We start from the raw sequence: 19,227 nt of genomic DNA on the forward strand, positions 1-19,227 counted from the left end.
ACCACGACATATCTTTAAAAAAGTGAACAAAATATTAGAAAGTGGTCAAATACAGGTGTAAACTTTGTATTTTCGTAATATACGCTATATAAGTGACGTCACAAATTAGGGGTTTTGACAACTTACCTATCATGTCGCTCCACTTTAATTTTGATATTTTGTAAGGAACAACGTACCCAACCACAAGATACCTTCAAAAAAGTGAACAAAATATTAGAAAGTGGTCAAATACAGGTGTAAACTTTGTATTTTTGTAATATACGCTATAGAAGTGACGTCACAAATCGTGGGTTTTGACAACTTACCTATCATGTCGCTCCAATTTATTTTTGATATTTTGTAAAGAACAATGCATTTAATTACGACATATCTTCAAAAAAGTGAACAAAATATTAAAAAGTGGTCAAATACAGGTGTAAACTTTGTATTTTTGTAATATACGCTATAGAAGTGACGTCACAAATCGGGGATTTTGACAACTTACCTATCATGTCGCTCCAATTTATTTTTGATATTTTGTAAATAACAACGCACTTAATTACGACATATCTTCAAAAAAGTGAACAAAATATTAGAAAGTGGACAAATACAGGTGTAAACTTTGTATTTTCGTAATATACGCTATATAAGTGACGTCACAAATCGGGGGTTTTGACAACTTACCTATCATGTCGCTCCACTTTAATTTTGATATTTTGTAAGGAACAACGTACCCAACCACAAGATACCTTCAAAAAAGTGAACAAAATATTAGAAAGTGGTCAAATACAGGTGTAAACTTTGTATTTTTGTAATATACGCTATAGAAGTGACGTCACAAATCGTGGGTTTTGACAACTTATCTATCATGTCGCTCCAATTTATTTTTGATATTTTGTGGAGGACAATGCATTTAATTACGACATATCTTCAAAAAAGTGAACAAAATATTAAAAAGTGGTCAAATACAGGTGTAAACTTTGTATTTTTGTAATATACGCTATAGAAGTGACGTCACAAATCGGGGATTTTGACAACTTACCTATCATGTCGCTCCAATTTATTTTTGATATTTTGTAAATAACAACGCACTTAATTACGACATATCTTCAAAAAAGTAAACAAAATATTAGAAAGTGGTCAAATACAGGTGTAAACTTTGTATTTTCGTAATATACGCTATATAAGTGACGTCACAAATCGGGGGTTTTGACAACTTACCTAGCATGTCGCTCCAATTCTTTTTTTATATTTTGTGGAGGAAAACGTACCCAACCACGACATATCTTTAAAAAAGTGAACAAAATATTAGAAAGTGGTCAAATACAGGTGTAAACTTTGTATTTTCGTAATACACGCCATATAAGTGACGTCACAAATTAGGGGTTTTGACAACTTACCTATCATGTCGCTCCAAATTATTTTTGATATTTTGTAAAGAACAACGCACTTAATTATACGACATATTTTCAAAAAAGTGAACAAAATATTAGAAAGTGGTTAAATACAGGTGTAAACTTTGTATTTTCGTAATATACGCTATATAAGTGACGTCACAAATCGGGGGTTTTGACAACTTACCTAGCATGTCGCTCCAATTTATTTTTGATATTTTGTAAAGAACAACGCACTTAATTACGACATATCTTTAAAAAAGTGAACAAAATATTAAAAAGTGGTCAAATACAGGTGTAAACTTTGTATTTTCGTAATATACGCTATATAAGTGACGTCACAAATCGGGGGTTTTGACAACTTACCTAGCATGTCGCTCCAATTCTTTTTTTATATTTTGTGGAGGAAAACGTACCCAACCACGACATATCTTTAAAAAAGTGAACAAAATATTAGAAAGTGGTCAAATACAGGTGTAAACTTTGTATTTTCGTAATATACGCTATATAAGTGACGTCACAAATTAGGGGTTTTGACAACTTACCTATCATGTCGCTCCAATTTATTTTTGATATTTTGTAAAGAACAACGCACTTAATTATACGACATATTTTCAAAAAAGTGAACAAAATATTAGAAAGTGGTTAAATACAGGTGTAAACTTTGTATTTTCGTAATATACGCTATATAAGTGACGTCACAAATCGGGGGTTTTGACAACTTACCTAGCATGTCGCTCCAATTTATTTTTGATATTTTGTAAAGAACAACGCACTTAATTACGACATATCTTTAAAAAAGTGAACAAAATATTAAAAAGTGGTCAAATACAGGTGTAAACTTTGTATTTTCGTAATATACGCTATATAAGTGACGTCACAAATTAGGGGTTTTGACAACTTACCTATCATGTCGCTCCAATTTATTTTTGATATTTTGTGGAGGACAACGTACCCAACTACGACATATCTTTAAAAAAGTGAACAAAATATTAGAAAGTGGTCAAATACAAGTGTAAACTTTGTATTTTCGTAATATACGCTATATAAGTGACGTCACAAATTGGGGGTTTTGACAACTTACCTATCATGTCGCTCCAATTTATTTTTGATATTTTGTGGAAGACAACGTACCCAACTACGACATATCTTCAAAAAAGTGAACAAAATATTAGAAAGTGGTCAAATGCAGGTGTAAACTTTGTATTTTCGTAATATACGCTATATAAGTGACGTCACAAATCGGGGGTTTTAACAACTTACCTAGCATGTCGCTCTAATTCTTTTTTTATATTTGGTGGAGGACAACGTACCCAACCACGACATATTTTTAAAAAAGTAAACAAAATATTAGAAAGTGGTAAAATACAGGTGTAAACTTTGTATTTTTGTAATATACGCTATATAAGTGACGTCAGAAATTGAGGGTTTTGACAACTTACCTATCATGTCGCTCCAATTTATTTTTTTATATTTGGTGAAGGACAACGTACCCAACCACGACATATTTTTAAAAAAGTGAACAAAATATTAGAAAGTGGTCAAATACAGGTGTAAACTTTGTATTTTTGTAATATACGCTATATAAGTGACGTCACAGATTGGGGGTTTTGACAACTTACCTATCATGTCGCTCCAATTTATTTTTGATATTTTGTGGAGGACAACGTACCCAACTACGACATATCTTTAAAAAAGTGAACAAAATATTAGAAAGTGGTCAAATGCAGGTGTAAACTTTGTATTTTCGTAATATACGCTATATAAGTGACGTCACAAATCGGGGGTTTTGACAACTTACCTATCATGTCGCTCCAATTCTTTTTTTATATTTGGTGAAGGACAACGTACCCAACTACGACATATTTTTAAAAAAGTGAACAAAATATTACAAAGTGGTCAAATACAGGTGTAAACTTTGTATTTTCGTAATATACGCTATATAAGTGACGTCACAAATTGGGGTTTTGACAACTTACCTATCATGTCGCTCCAATTTATTTTTGATGTTTTGTGGAGGACAACGTACCCAACTACGACATATCTTTAAAAAAGTGAACAAAATATTAGAAAGTGGTAAAATGCAGGTGTAAACTTTGTATTTTCGTAATATACGCTATATAAGTGACGTCACAAATCGGGGGTTTTGACAACTTACCTAGCATGTCGCTCTAATTCTTTTTTTATATTTGGTGGAGGACAACGTACCCAACCACGACATATCTTTAAAAAAGTGAACAAAATATTAGAAAGTGGTAAAATACAGGTGTAAACTTTGTATTTTTGTAATATACGCTATATAAGTGACGTCAGAAATTGGGGGTTTTGACAACTTACCTATCATGTCGCTCCAATTTATTTTTGATATTTTGTGGAGGACAACGTACCTAACTACAACATATTTTCAAAAAAGTGAACAAAATATTAAAAAGTGGTCAAATACAGGTGTAAACTTTGTATTTTCGTAATATACGCTATATAAGTGACGTCACAAATTGGGGGTTTTGACAACTTACCTATCATGTCGCTCCAATTTATTTTTGATATTTTGTGGAGGACAACGTACCCAACTACGACATATCTTTAAAAAAGTGAACAAAATATTAGAAAGTTGTCAAATGCAGTTGTAAACTTTGTATTTTCGTAATATACGCTATATAAGTGACGTCACAAATCGGGGGTTTTGACAACTTAACTATCATGTCGCTCCAATTTATTTTTAATATTTTGTGGAGGACAACGTACCCAACAACGACATTCCAAAATATATTAACATAAAATGTTTATTCCACAATTTTGGAAAAAAATTTCTAATTTTGTAAAGTGTCACCCTAAATTGTAATTTTGTAAAGTGTCATCCTAATATAATTTTCCCAATTTTTAAAGGGTGTTTGATTAATTTAATTCTATTTAAAATAGTTAAGGTACAGTCACATTCCAAAATACAAAAAAAAAATTATTTTAAGAAAAATTAACCACATGCACTAAAGAAGTTAAATAGGCATCGACGACGTATTTTGAAAACCAACAACATATGTTGTAATTAATGTAATATTGCATTATTTTATTATGCATATCATTGGAGTGATAACGAAATATTGTTGCCAAGTCAAGCCAACGTATACTATGGTTATCAATATTTTTAAAAGCGATATCACAAAAATTGGTAACTTTCGTATAGACCAATTAGATTCGTAATATTCCAAATGTCAGAATTTATCATATCAATTGTTTTAATTTTTAATTAGTTTATGGAGTGTTTTTGTAATAAATTTTGTTAATCTACCAATGGTAAAGGCGGTGAATTTGATGACGTATTTTCAAATTTAAGCCTTTTCGCTGATTTGTGTAAAATCCCTTGTTTCTGCGTTTTTGCTTTTTAAATGAAGAAACCACCAACGACGTCATTTTAAATGGCGCCTTTTTTTTTTGCTTTAAAGGTTGTGTTTTTGCTTATGTTTTATCTTCCTTAATAAATTTCCTACTCATTTTTAAATTAATGCATTCGCTTGAAAACTGTTTTCGGTTTCAATAATTTCTTTAAGATATTGCTTTACGAAATGGTCCAAACCGGAGCTACGTTTACAATAAAGATATGTTTATTTAATTATACTTAGCGTAAGGTTGTTGGTTAAAACCGATTGTAAAGAACAGTCCAGCACACTTTTAACAAGTGTGATTATCAAAATTGGAGCGACATGATAGGAAAGTTGTCAAAACCCCTAATTTGTGACGTCACTTATATAGCGTATATTACGAAAATACAAAGTTTACACCTGTATTTGACCACTTTCTAATATTTTGTTCATTTTTTTGAAGATATGTCGTAATTAAGTGCGTTGTTCTTAACAAAATATCAAAAATATATTGGAGCGACATGATAGGTAAGTTGTCAAAACCCCCGAATTGTGACGTCACTTATATAGCGTATATTACGAAAATACAAAGTTTACACCTGTATTTAACCACTTTCTGATATTTTGTTCACTTTTTTGAAAATATGTCGTAATTAAGTGCGTTGTTTTTTACAAAATATCAAAAATAAATTGGAGCGACATGACAGGTAAGTTGTCAAAACGCCCGATTTGTGACGTCACTTATATAGCGTATATTACAAAAATACAAAGTTTACACCTGTATTTGACCACTTTCTAATATTTTGTTCACTTTTTTGAAGATATGTTGTGGTTGGGTACGTTGTCCTCCACAAAATATAAAAAAAGAATTGGAGCGACATGCTAGGTAAGTTGTCAAAACCCCCGATTTGTGACGTCACTTATATAGCGTATGTTACGAAAATACAAAGTTTACACCTGTATTTGACCACTTTCTAATATTTTGTTCACTTTTTTGAAAATATGTTGTAGTTGGGTACGTTGTCCTCCACAAAATATCAAAAATAAATTGGAGCGACATGATAGGTAAGTTGTCAAAACCCCCAATTTCTGACGTCACTTATATAGCGTATATTACAAAAATACAAAGTTTACACCTGTATTTTACCACTTTCTAATATTTTGTTCACTTTTTTAAAGATATGTCGTGGTTGGGTACGTTGTCCTCCACCAAATATAAAAAAAGAATTAGAGCGACATGCTAGGTAAGTTGTCAAAACCCCCAATTTCTGACGTCACTTATATAGCGTATATTACAAAAATACAAAGTTTACACCTGTATTTGACCACTTTCTAATATTTTGTTCACTTTTTTGAAGATATGTCGTGGTTGGGTACGTTGTTTTTTACAAAATATCAAAAATAAATTGGAGCGACATGATAGGTAAGTTGTCAAAACCCCCAATTTGTGACGTCACTTATACAGCGTATATTACGAAAATACAAAGTTTACACCTGCATTTGACCACTTTCTAATATTTTGTTCACTTTTTTGAAGATATGTCGTGGTTGGGTACGTTGTCCTCCACAAAATATCAAAAATAAATTGGAGCGACATGATAGGTAAGTTGTCAAAACCCCCAATTTGTGACGTCACTTATATAGCGTATATTACGAAAATACAAAGTTTACACCTGTTCTTGACCACTTTCTAATATTTTGTTCACTTTTTTAAAAATATGTCGTGGTTGAGTACGTTGTCCTTCACCAAATATAAAAAAAGAATTGGAGCGACATGCTAGGTAAGTTGTCAAAACCCCCGATTTGTGACGTCACTTACATAGCGTATATTACGAAAATACAAAGTTTACACCTGCATTTGACCACTTTCTAATATTTTGTTCACTTTTTTAAAGATATGTCGTAGTTGGGTACGTTGTCCTCCACAAAATATCAAAAATAAATTGGAGCGACGTGATAGGTAAGTTGTCAAAACCCCCAATTTGTGACGTCACTTATATAGCGTATATTACGAAAATACAAAGTTTACACCTGTATTTGACCACTTTTTAATATTTTGTTCACTTTTTTGAAGATATGTTGTAGTTGGGTACGTTGTCCTCCACAAAATATCAAAAATAAATTGGAGCGACATGATAGGTAAGTTGTCAAAACCCCCAATTTCTGACGTCACTTATATAGCGTATATTACAAAAATACAAAGTTTACACCTGTATTTTACCACTTTCTAATATTTTGTTCACTTTTTTAAAGATATGTCGTGGTTGGGTACGTTGTCCTCCACCAAATATAAAAAAAGAATTAGAGCGACATGCTAGGTAAGTTGTCAAAACCCCCGATTTGTGACGTCACTTATATAGCGTATATTACGAAAATACAAAGTTTACACCTGCATTTGACCACTTTCTAATATTTTGTTCACTTTTTTAAAAATATGTCGTAGTTGGGTACGTTGTCCTCCACAAAATATCAAAAATAAATTGGAGCAACATGATAGGTAAGTTGTCAAAACCCCAATTTGTGACGTCACTTATATAGCGTATATTACGAAAATACAAAGTTTACACCTGTATTTGACCACTTTCTAATATTTTGTTCACTTTTTTAAAAATATGTCGTGGTTGGGTACGTTGTCCTTCACCAAATATAAAAAAAGAATTGGAGCGACATGCTAGGTAAGTTGTCAAAACCCCCGATTTGTGACGTCACTTATATAGCGTATATTACGAAAATACAAAGTTTACACCTGTATTTGACCACTTTCTAATATTTTGTTTACTTTTTTAAAGATATGTCGTAGTTGGGTACGTTGTCCTCCACAAAATATCAAAAATAAATTGGAGCGACATGATAGGTAAGTTGTCAAAACCCCCAATTTGTGACGTCATTTATATAGCGTATATTACGAAAATACAAAGTTTACACCTGTATTTGACCACTTTCTAATATTTTGTTCACTTTTTTAAAAATATGTCGTGGTTGGGTACGTTGTCCTTTACCAAATATAAAAAAAGAATTGGAGCGACATGCTAGGTAAGTTGTCAAAACCCCCGATTTGTGACGTCACTTATATAGCGTATATTACGAAAATACAAAGTTTACACCTGCATTTGACCACTTTCTAATATTTTGTTCACTTTTTTAAAGATATGTCGTAGTTGGGTACGTTGTCCTCCACAAAATATCAAAAATAAATTGGAGCGACATGATAGGTAAGTTGTCAAAACCCCCAATTTGTGACGTCACTTATATAGCGTATATTAGAAAAATACAAAGTTTACACCTGTATTTGACCACTTTCTAATATTTTGTTCACTTTTTTTAAGATATGTCCTGGTTGGGTACGTTGTCCTCCACCAAATATAAAAAAAGAATTAGAGCGACATGCTAGGTAAGTTGTCAAAACCCCCGATTTGTGACGTCACTTATATAGCGTATATTACGAAAATGCAAAGTTTACACCTGCATTTGACCACTTTCTAATATTTTGTTCACTTTTTTGAAGATATGTCGTGGTTGGGTACGTTGTTCTTTACAAAATATCAAAAATAAATTGGAGCGACATGATAGGTAAGTTGTCAAAACCCCCAATTTGTGGCGTCACTTATATAGCGTATATTACGAAAATACAAAGTTTACACCTGCATTTGACCACTTTCTAATATTTTGTTTACTTTTTTGAAGATATGTCGTGGTTGGGTACGTTGTCCTCCACAAAATATCAAAAATAAATTGGAGCGACATGATAGGTAAGTTGTCAAAACCCCCGATTTGTGACGTCACTTATATAGCGTATATTACGAAAATACAAAGTTTACTTGACCACTTTCTAATATTTTGTTCACTTTTTTGAAGATATGTCGTGGTTGGGTACGTTGTCCTCCACAAAATATCAAAAATAAATTGGAGCGACATGATAGGTAAGTTGTCAAAACCCCCGATTTGTGACGTCACTTATATAGCGTATATAACGAAAATACAAAGTTTACACCTGCATTTAACCACTTTCTAATATTTTGTTCACTTTTTTGAAGATATGTCGTGGTTGGGTACGTTGTTCTTTACAAAATATTAAAAATAAATTGGAGCGACATGATAGGTAAGTTGTCAAAACCCCCGATTTGTAACGTCAGTAATAATACGTATTTTAGTTCAGTACAAAAGTTTACTCCTGCTTTTAACAATTTTTCAATGTTTTGTTTAATTTTATTTTAATTTTAAAGTGTTAAGATCCTTGCCAACTTATTCTATATAAGGTTTGATTTGAATTTGTTCCCTTTAAAGGGGCTATTTTACCCCGTTATTTTTTGTATTGTACGATTATAAAATATTTGGAATCACTATTTTTATAATTATCCGCCCAAGCAAAATTCTCTGCTACTCTCTGCCAGCTCTCTGACAGAAAGGTGGTGGTGTTTGTTTGTTGTCATGGAAAGTAACTTTGAAGATATTTATCAAGAATCTAGCGTAAGCTACAATGTAGAAATATCAGGTCTAGAGTTAAAATTTAATCGAATAAATTCCCAACCAGTTAATATAACCAACTTGACAATTATACCTGCAACAGCTACTACCGAACAACACCAGTGCCCGCTGTGTTTTAAACATTTTAAAAGCAAAGCAAATTTAAACAAACATTCTTTAAACCACGAAGGCATCAAACCTTATAAATGTGAGATTTGTTTTAAGGAATTTGCACAAATTGCAAATATGAATAGACACAAGAAAATGCATGATAATAATAGACCATTTTCATGTACCCTCTGTACTAAAGCATACACGCAAAAATCCAACCTTATAGTTCATATGCGGACCCATACTGGCGACAAACCGTTTAAATGTAAAGTTTGTAATAAAGGATTTACACAAATCGGAAATTTAAAAAATCACGAATTTACTCATGATATTATTAAACCATTGTCATGTGATATCTGCAATAAAGGATTTGTGCAAAAGATAAACCTGGATACTCATATGGAAAAGCATTTATCATCTGGGGACAAAATGTATGAGTGCAGTCTATGCAACAAAAAATTGTCAAACATTTATAGCCTTAAGGCTCATATCAAAAACTTGCACTCTTCGCCTAACTCAAATAGCAACGCAAATGGTTTTAAAAACAATAAAGTGGTGAAGAAATTTGAATGTTACATGTGCAGTAAATTATTCAAAAGTGATTCCATGTTAAAAAAACACATCAGTCATAATCATGTGAATCAAAAGTTATACGAATGCTCCATTTGCAAAAAATCTTTTTTCCACATTTCAAAATTGAAACAACATGTTGTCACTCATTCGGACCAGAGGCCATTTAAGTGTAAAGAATGTGGTAAATCTTTTAAAAAAACCTACTCCCTAAAAAGACACATGACATCACATACTGGTGAATTAAACTACAAGTGCAAGCGCTGCAAACTTCAGTTTTTGCGTCGCTACCAACTTAATTTACATCTCAAGGATTGTTTAAAGAAATAAGTTGTTTTGGTTAAAGCTTATTTAATTAACCTAGTGTTATATTACTTCGAGTGTTTGTTTGAGTTTTGTGTTTTGTACTATTTACTTACCTTCAACTTGAATATTGCTATTTTTTTTATAACAATGTGTCAGTTATTGATTAATTTTTTTTTATTTCTAACCATAATTTATCGTACTCTTGTCGAATGAGTATCTACACAGTACTTTCAAAATATCAAACCCTTTAAATATTATATTTAAACTAAACATAAGTAAAGTTAAAAAAAAAACAGTTTAAAAAAAGTGAAAAAAGAGAAAATTAATGCAGTTGGGCATTTCAAGTGGTTCGTTTATCGGAATTAGTTATCTAAAATCTGACCCAAATAAAAACTAAGTTAAAAAATTCTTAATAAGGTTGTTCTTTTTTATACAGATTTAAAAATGTCAAAATTTATATGTAATGAAGCCCTGAATAAGAAAGTGAAGTGGAAATTGGCTGACATCACAAAATTGGAAGTTGATGCCATTGTAAATGCTGCTAATGAATCTCTTTTAGGTGGAGGAGGAGTAGATGGAGCTATACATCGTGCAGCTGGCCCCAAATTACTGGAAGAATGTAAACATTTAAGAGGTTGTCCGACTGGTGAAGCAAAGATTACAAAAGGATACAAATTGCGTGCTAAGTATGTAATTCACACTGTTGGGCCTATTGGGGAAAATCCAGAAAAATTACATAACTGTTATTTTAACAGTCTTGAGCTTATGCGCAAGCATAAGTTGCGCACTATAGCCTTCCCATGTATTTCGACCGGAATTTACGGTTACCCAAATGAAAGTGCAGCCAAAGTTGTTTTGCATACTGTTCGCGAATGGCTGGATGATTACCATGAATCCTTGGACGAAATTATTTTTTGCCTTTTTATGGACATAGATCGAAAAAAATATAGTGAGAATTGGCCTCGCTACTTCCCTATACAAAAAAAATCTAATTCATCACAAGATAAGACAGATAAAAGTTTAAGCATGGATGAAACTTTAGTTTCAGATGACCGAAAAAAGTCGAGCAAAAAAGGGAAACCCAATGTAGAACTTGAAAAAAAGGATGTCTGCACCAAAAGTAATAGTTCAAGTGTTGATCCTAAAATGAAGTCAAAAGATGAAACCAGAGTTTCTAAAGATCAAAAAAAATCAAGCAAAAAAGAAAATCCAAATGTGGAAGCTGAAAAGAGGGAAATTCCTGGCAAAAATTTTGGCCCAGCCAATAATACTGAGAAATCGGAAAGAAGAAAGTCAAACAAAGAAATTTCTGATAACCAAAAAAAGTCAAGCAAAAAAGAAAATTTAAATTTGGAAGGTGAAAAGGGAGAAATTTCTGGCAAAAATATTGGATTGGGCAATGATACAGAGAAATTAAAAATGAACAAGTCAATAGAAGAAATTTCTGATGACCAAAAAAACTCATGCAAAAAGGAAAGATCAACAGATAAAGTTAAAAAAAGTAAAGTTTCTAACCTAAGTGATAAACCTGAAAACAAAGATGAAAGCGATGTCAAAAATCAAAATATTGGCAGAAATGTTAATGTAGCCGAAAATACTGAAAATAAAAGCATTTTGGGTGAAACTGAAGAAACAAAAGTAAAATCTGGAGACAAAGGCATCGACTCTGAAAAAAGTCCTAAGAAAAAGAAAAATAAAGAGACCCAAGTCTAAGAAGAAACAAGACGATGTGTCAAAAGAACAAAAGGATGGAGGAAACACTATATATGTATAAGTGAAAACATTTTTGTGCAGTGTGATATGTTAGAATTTAAACTGCATTAAATTACAATAAAAGCATGTTTATAAAACAAAATACAAATATTGTAAAACAACACATAATTTATTGTCAAAAGAAGTAACTGCTTATTTGTATACTGCTTAATAACATTTATTTGATCCTAATTTTTAAATTCCTTAGTGCATGATTATTATTGTAGTATTTTTCTAGATTTTGTTTTATTTTAAACTTAGTAATTTTGCTGCAACGCCTAAGTTTTAAGAATGTTATAAATGCTTTAGTTTTAGTTGTTATTAGCTTGTTGGTAGGCCTTTACTAATTTAAGTTTTTTAATTGTAAGGTGCTGTCCATTACCGGTACTTAGTTACTTGCTGTTTTTTTAAAGTTCCATAATTATTTTTTATAATTAAAGTGCCCAAAGGTTGCAAATAAAATTTCTAAAAAGTTCAATATTTGATTTTTCGAAAGTATAATAGTTGACTTGTATTGTCAATAAATGTATATATGATTTAGTCAAGCGGCAGAATTAACAAATTATTTCAAAAACGGTTAATAAAATAAACAAAAATCTTTACTTTTTTAAATAAATTTTAAATGGTTTGCATTCCAAAATGCAAACAAATTTGCATTTACATTAATTAATTGGCAATTATAAATACAATCAAAAACTAAAACACATTTATAATGCCCCAAAAATATATACTATTTTGAAAAGTTACATAATTAATGAGAGCACAGGCAAGGCACTTCTATTCCAAAATAGGGTTGGATTGAATATTTATCAGGCAATATTAACCTAACATACTCTTATACTATTTTTTTAAATATCTGCAAAACTACATTATAATCTTAGTATAAAAATAACTCTTTAACAAAGATAACCTTGATTTTAACAGATTGTTTCCTTTTCTGGAAGATTAAATTCGGTTGCAATGGTTTTATCCAGATCAATTTTTTCAGCAGGCATTAAAGTTTGATTTTCGCTGCTACTTTTAGTGTCACTTTCAAGAATTGCTTTGTTTTTCTTTTCTTTTTTAACAGCCAATCGATAGTACAAACAAGCACAAGTGATTGCTATCATTTTGGCACAAACCAGTATGCCAAAAAAATTTCTCCGGTATGAAGCATTGTCGTAAACCTGACAAGAATTTTGTTTTGGAATTTTAATCAGCAAAACCATAAATTTTTTTTATAACTGTTATATTTAACAATGTTTCAGTGGATCTGACATACAGAGGTTGAAGTATTTAAATTGTACTAAAAGTTTAACTGTTACATTTTAACCCATTACTTACACTGCAAAAGGATCTGGCTGTGCAAGATTTTCGAGTCCAATGAAGACAAGTTTTATCAATGGCTAGACCAAATATTATGGGGCCAGGTATAAAACCTAACAAGCGATAGGTAGAATAAGCCATACCAATTCCAAAAGATTTGTCTTGGGGTTCAAGGGTTCTAAGAAAATACAAAGAAAACCAACAACATTAGATGTTTTACTTAATTTTCTCCTGGTTTTCAGTTGCAAAATCTTTTTTACCTTAATAGCATCATAAACATTGGAGTGGCATTTAGGCCACCAAAAAAGCCAGAAAGACAACTTAAAATCAAAACACTCCAAACTGAGTCCTCGCATTTGCTAACAACACATCTGCCAACTCTTACTGTTTGTGTAACGTTTAAATCATCAGAAAGTTGAACACATGAGCATCCTGTGAATTCCTGCAAGATAAAATTGGTTGTATTATCATAATTTAAATGGTAACATAAATAAATTGTTAAACTTAAAAAAAAATTGTAAACTTTTACATTAACCTGGTATGGGTAGTCAAAATTAGGCTAAAATTAAAAAAAGTCTAAAACGTACAATAATGGTTCCATTTTCATTTGATGTTGAGCCATTGCAGCCAGCATGACAAGGAGAGATATAAGTTACACCATGAGGATCACATACAGGGGTATATATGTTTTCTTTGCAATTACAATTAGCATTACATATGTTTGTAACATTTGGAGTTATTAAAATAGCATTCTCATAGCTGCAAAAATGTAAATAAAAGACTTAACTTAGTATAAAATAAACAATTTAGGATTAAATAATATTAGAAGCATCACCTACTTAACTTACCTTGTTTGATAAGGCACTGTAAGTCCTGCAGTATCAATTGTGTCACAGCCAATAAACAGAAGTGGAAAGTTACAACACAATACTGCTACAGCAGAAAAAATCGACATTTTGCTCATGCTGACAATACCGAATTTCCATTTTTTAATAATAAAACTTCCAACTAAAGTACCCACCATTAGTAGAGGAAGATTAATCGTTCCTATTAAAAGAAATACAAGTACGTTATAGCTCAATTTTACAGTTTTCAAAAACGCTTTCTGCGGTATGTTATATTCTTAGCTCTGTTGTTGGTTTAAAACAGAAATTCGTTTACTACATCAAACAGATATTTTAAGTTTACCATTTACACGAACAAACCAATTAAGAAGCTGCTGGAGGAAGCCGATTTTCCAAATTCAACTTGAAAATATTTGACAGCGAATGTAACCCAGCCACTTATCTGAAATGCTTCAGCAGTCCATTTTACAATAACCAAAACGTATAGTTTGTTAGTAAAGAGTCTTTTAAATGCGGAACCTATACCACTGTTAATAAACATATTTAAAATTAACAATCAATATGACATTGAGCGTCTATAAGATTTAATTTTCTTTTTCATTTAATATATGTTAGATGATTTAAACATGAAATTTTTGACCTAAATTTAAATCTTTTTTAAATTTTGTTTATATATTTTAGTTGAATAAATAAAATAAGAATTTTATTTAAAAGATTTAAAAAAAAAGAAAAATTGCATTTTATTGTGTTTTTTTTTAATTAAATTAATAGTACCCCATATCAGTCTTTGGTCCATTTGTCAAATGATTTCTCCTTGTTATTTCACCTTTAGATTTTTTATCTGCCAATTCCTTTTCTTCCTAAAAAATGAAAAATTTGTGTTTTTATTAATTTGGTTTATACAAATTTATTTTTAGCATGTTTATTTAATTTTTTATAATTATAATAATAAATTTAATAATAGTATTTGATTTAAATTGATTATTGTAATAGTAACGGCGGTATACCTAACAAAAAAATAAACATTAATGTAAACACCTTCTCTGTCATTTTCTCCTTTTCCATTGTTCTAGGAAAAAACCAAAATGGTATGCTAGCAATAAGAATACCAAATGCTGTGACCAAGAAACCTATCCACCATGCTCCAACCCAATTAGGATTAGATGGTTTAATTGTTATTGTTGCTGCAAACATTTAACAGGTTTTGTAAATACTGGTATATGCCAATATGTATACATATAAACATACTTATTATGTTAATTTGTCCTATAAAAGTTCATATACTTGTTGTAAGTGTTAATGTCTGTACCTATCTAAAACTGTTGCAGGTGAAACAGTCAATATAAAAAACATCCTGGTGTGTTAAGTATTGAAATCATCACGTAAAATAGCCACAACCATGTAATACAAGTTTAGTAAAGTAATTTAAATTCATGCCACATTTTTAGTAAATGTTTATCTGATCATTTGTTTAAAAAAAAAGAAAAAAAAAGTATTTGATAGTTAATCATAGTTTTTTAAACGAAAATGCAATAACATTTATATACAATTTTATTTAGCTTATGTACAAGTTAAACTGTGTTTTTCATTGCAATATTAAACAAAATATAACTTACAGATATCAACCCAACCAACATCCACCCAAATTCTTAAAATCACAGAACCCAACACATATCCAATTGCTGGACCAATCAAACCAATTGTCATTACAATGCCTGAAAATAAACATGTTAAATAAAATTATTGTTAAGAAGTTCAAAATTTTATTAAATTTTTTTTATTGATGCAATTGTGTAACTTATAACCCAAACTTGAAATACTTTGTTCTATGAAATTCTGAATAGGTAAGTCAGATTTAGATCTTCGTAGTTCAGCCTTTTAACAAAAACCTTTTGAAAAAAAAATTCTTTGCTAATTTTACCTATGTAAAATGCAGCATTGTGCTCAGTGGCATGATCATCTATAAAAGAAAAGCCAAGTGGTTGAAGTGAAGATCCACCTATACCACATATAAATATCCCAAACATTATCAAAAAATACAAATTTGATGAACTTTGCACTTCACCAACTTTTTCACATTTGCTAATGTTGCTAGAAGTGCTATAATCTGGGAATCTATCAAAATGATTTAAGACAAATTTAATTTCAAATTCGTTTTAATTTAAAACTAATATGAAATTATAAATACACTATGTTTAATTTAAATATTGCTTACACATCACATGTTATTTTTTGTTGACCATCCTCCACTGAAACATTTTTTGAGATATCTTCAAAAGAATATCGTTCTCCAATAAAATGAGGCAAGGCAGACAAACTATAACCAAACACAAGTAGTAGAGAACTTATCGCTATAACCCGAGGTCTAAATATAAAACCGATTCTAAATAAATGTAAGAATAATTTTTTAGATATATTTTAAATTTTTTAAAATCATTTTTAAGAAGAAAAATTTATTTTTTTTGCTTGTAGTGTAATAAATTTGCATGTCAGTATAACAAAATAATGTTTATATATTATGCAGCATTACATATAGTAGTGCATGGTATTTTTAACAAAGTTTATACCACAAACACTTTTTCGATTTTACTTGCAAACCAGGAAAATAAAGCAATAAAGTTAAAATGCAAAGTGTAAAGTAAAAAGCAACAATATTAAAAACGAAATCAAATTTTAAATCCAAAATTAAAAAAAATTACCTATTAAATCTACTCCCATAATAACTGACAAATACCATCACCAACAAGTTCCCAAATTGATAACTGGATGATACCAAGGCAAGAAATGTGCTTGATAATTCAAATCTTCTTTCTATTGTTGTAAGTACACTGCGTAACAATGTACCTCCAAGTACCTTTATGGAAAATATACCCAAGTATATAGAATGCATAAAGAAAACTACAAATTGTTTTTTAAAATAATGCAAAAAAATGTGATATTGATGTATTGCCATCATTTATTTATAGCTGTTTTAAAATAATTTATTTTCTATCAAATAAAAACTGAAGAGGCAAAACAAAAAGGTAAATAATTAGTTACCACTTAAATACATAACAAAAACATGTACCAAGTTCAATTATATAATATTGTTTACCAAACTTAGCAGTGAAGTTCATTCAACTTTAAGTGTGGTAAACATGAAAAATGCAGCTTTAGGTATTCTGTAATCTTTACAAAGAAGTAACATGTAGAAAAATGTTTAAACATGGTAAAACCTGTCACGTAATCTAAAACAAATGTTTACTGAAACGTTTTTTGTTCCCTAACTTGATTTACATGTGTGAAACCAGATATAAAAATAGGAGTAAACAAACTACTTTTTCTTTACTTTTGATAATGCAGTAAACTAATTACATTTATAATGTTGGAGTAAACAATGACATTGATAAATTTGAAAAAACAATTTTTTTACCTGCTAACAAGACTGTTATTGTTTTAAACCATTAATCATTATTGAGTAAACCTCAAATTTATGAGGCTACTGTTTGACGATAGTAAATTATGTTTAAAATCATTTAAACTACCTTTAAAATGATTTTTAATAGGGTGACAAACATTACATAAAACTTACGACCAATAAAATATATCAAATCATTTTTTTAAGTTTGAATATGACATATTTGTAATATTTTTGGTATTTTTATTAAAAAATAAATAAAATATGTTATATAGCTTCTAATGATAAAAAGTTACATTAAAATTCAAAACATAGAAAATAAATTGGAGACAAAAACGTTTTTATCAAACTGATGAACTTAAAAATAATTTACAAATTTATATTTTGAACAAATAAATTAACATGAAAATAACAAAACCTCATTATAATTAAATAACAATTATTAAACATACCTCTGCAAAAAATAAAACTCCCATAAAAGCAGCAAATCCACGAGCATTTATGCAAGTTCTGGACCCCATTTCTTACATTTATTTCTAAAACCTTTAAAATATTCTATATGCAATAAATATTTTCTGGACTAGTAATTTAAAATTTAAATATTTTGATTTGACCTTTAATTGTTCAAGTTTTCTGTAGCCTGTTTTATATACAATCACTCTGTGTGCACCAGAGTCCAAATATATATGCCTGATTTATTGATGATTAACTTATCTCAAAGAAAATGTAATCGAAATTTGATTAAAAAATTTTGACTCAGCTAAAACATTTTCTCTTTAGCTAAGACAATAAAGATATTGTTGTCAACGACATTTAAAAAAATTAATGCACTTAAATTAACAGTTTTATAGTAAACACCATCAAACATGTAAACAACATGTTTTGCAAATCTTTACTATGACCTAATTAAACTAACACTTTTAGCACTCTCCTATTACAAACAGTTTTCTTAACTTTATGGTTTATCTAATTTAGAAATAGTCTGTATTATATAGCCACTAATTTAAAGCTGTGATTTACAGTTTCTTTGTACTACCTTTAAATTGATATATTATCAATATTGTTAAAACATTAGAGTAACCCTTTAAATATTGGTTTAGGAAGTATTTCAAATATTTATCTTTTAAGTTCCACAGTTATACAGGTTAATTAAACAAAAAAGACTAATTGAAATTTTTTGTTATATAACATTTAAATATTAATTGCTGATCGGTATATTTAATGAAATAAAAATGTGTGTTTTTGGTTTAAAAAAAAAACAATTTGTTATGTCAGTTATGGGCAGATAAAGTATTTTAAAAAGTACATAATCAGGAAAAATTGCTTTGTAAAATTTAAGATGAAAAAGAAAACAATGTAAAAAAAGAAAACATTACATTTAGGTTAAAAAATAAAGAGGTCCCCTTTTTTGTTGCCAAACTGGAAACAGTTGCTTTTAATTTGTTTTGTAGAAGCAGATACAAGCCTATATGTTATTTTTTACATCTACATAAAATCTTACAATAGATAAAAAGAACATAAACTTGGCAGACTAGAAACTTTTATACATGCCTTTTTTCGTATTTTAAATACAATTGTATCATATAGATGTATTTGCAACTGCCAAATTTAAAAAAATTAAAATTAAGGTAAAAGTAATTAATAAAAAAAAATTTAAAATAAACTTTAAAAGCTATTTTGTTATTAATATATAATACATACATGTTTTAAAAGTTTACTTAAGTTTAAGAAAATTACATCAAAAAACT

General features: G+C 29.8%; 3 protein-coding genes across 3 annotated transcripts; 2 read left to right on the forward strand and 1 right to left on the reverse strand.

Moving 5' to 3' along the window:
• The first annotated feature begins 9,146 nt into the window (after window positions 1–9,146).
• Window positions 9,147–10,615, forward strand: LOC145744559 (uncharacterized). Its single transcript, XM_082562434.1, has one exon. It carries the CDS (start codon window positions 9,158–9,160, stop codon window positions 10,202–10,204), a length of 1,047 nt encoding a protein of 348 aa, XP_082418560.1. The 5' UTR covers window positions 9,147–9,157; the 3' UTR covers window positions 10,205–10,615.
• Window positions 10,489–12,426, forward strand: LOC145744558 (uncharacterized). Its single transcript, XM_082562433.1, has one exon. The coding sequence runs from the start codon at window positions 10,625–10,627 to the stop codon at window positions 11,891–11,893; it is 1,269 nt and encodes a 422-aa protein (XP_082418559.1). The 5' UTR covers window positions 10,489–10,624; the 3' UTR covers window positions 11,894–12,426.
• Window positions 12,427–12,849: 423 nt separating this feature from the next.
• LOC145745207 (solute carrier organic anion transporter family member 1B1-like) lies at window positions 12,850–18,000 on the reverse strand. Its single transcript, XM_082563212.1, has 13 exons — window positions 17,932–18,000; window positions 16,782–16,936; window positions 16,298–16,447; window positions 16,004–16,197; window positions 15,699–15,797; window positions 15,121–15,266; window positions 14,857–14,942; window positions 14,443–14,609; window positions 14,086–14,284; window positions 13,825–13,996; window positions 13,498–13,679; window positions 13,256–13,415; window positions 12,850–13,098 (listed from the first exon to the last, which is right to left on the reverse strand). The coding sequence occupies exons 1-13, from the start codon at window positions 17,998–18,000 to the stop codon at window positions 12,850–12,852; spliced, it is 2,028 nt and encodes a 675-aa protein (XP_082419338.1).
• Window positions 18,001–19,227: the final 1,227 nt, after the last annotated feature.

This window comes from Corella eumyota, chromosome 3 (genome assembly GCF_963082875.1).
Source record: "Corella eumyota chromosome 3, kaCorEumy4.1, whole genome shotgun sequence".
In the NCBI taxonomy this organism is placed as follows: Eukaryota; Metazoa; Chordata; class Ascidiacea; order Phlebobranchia; family Corellidae; genus Corella; species Corella eumyota.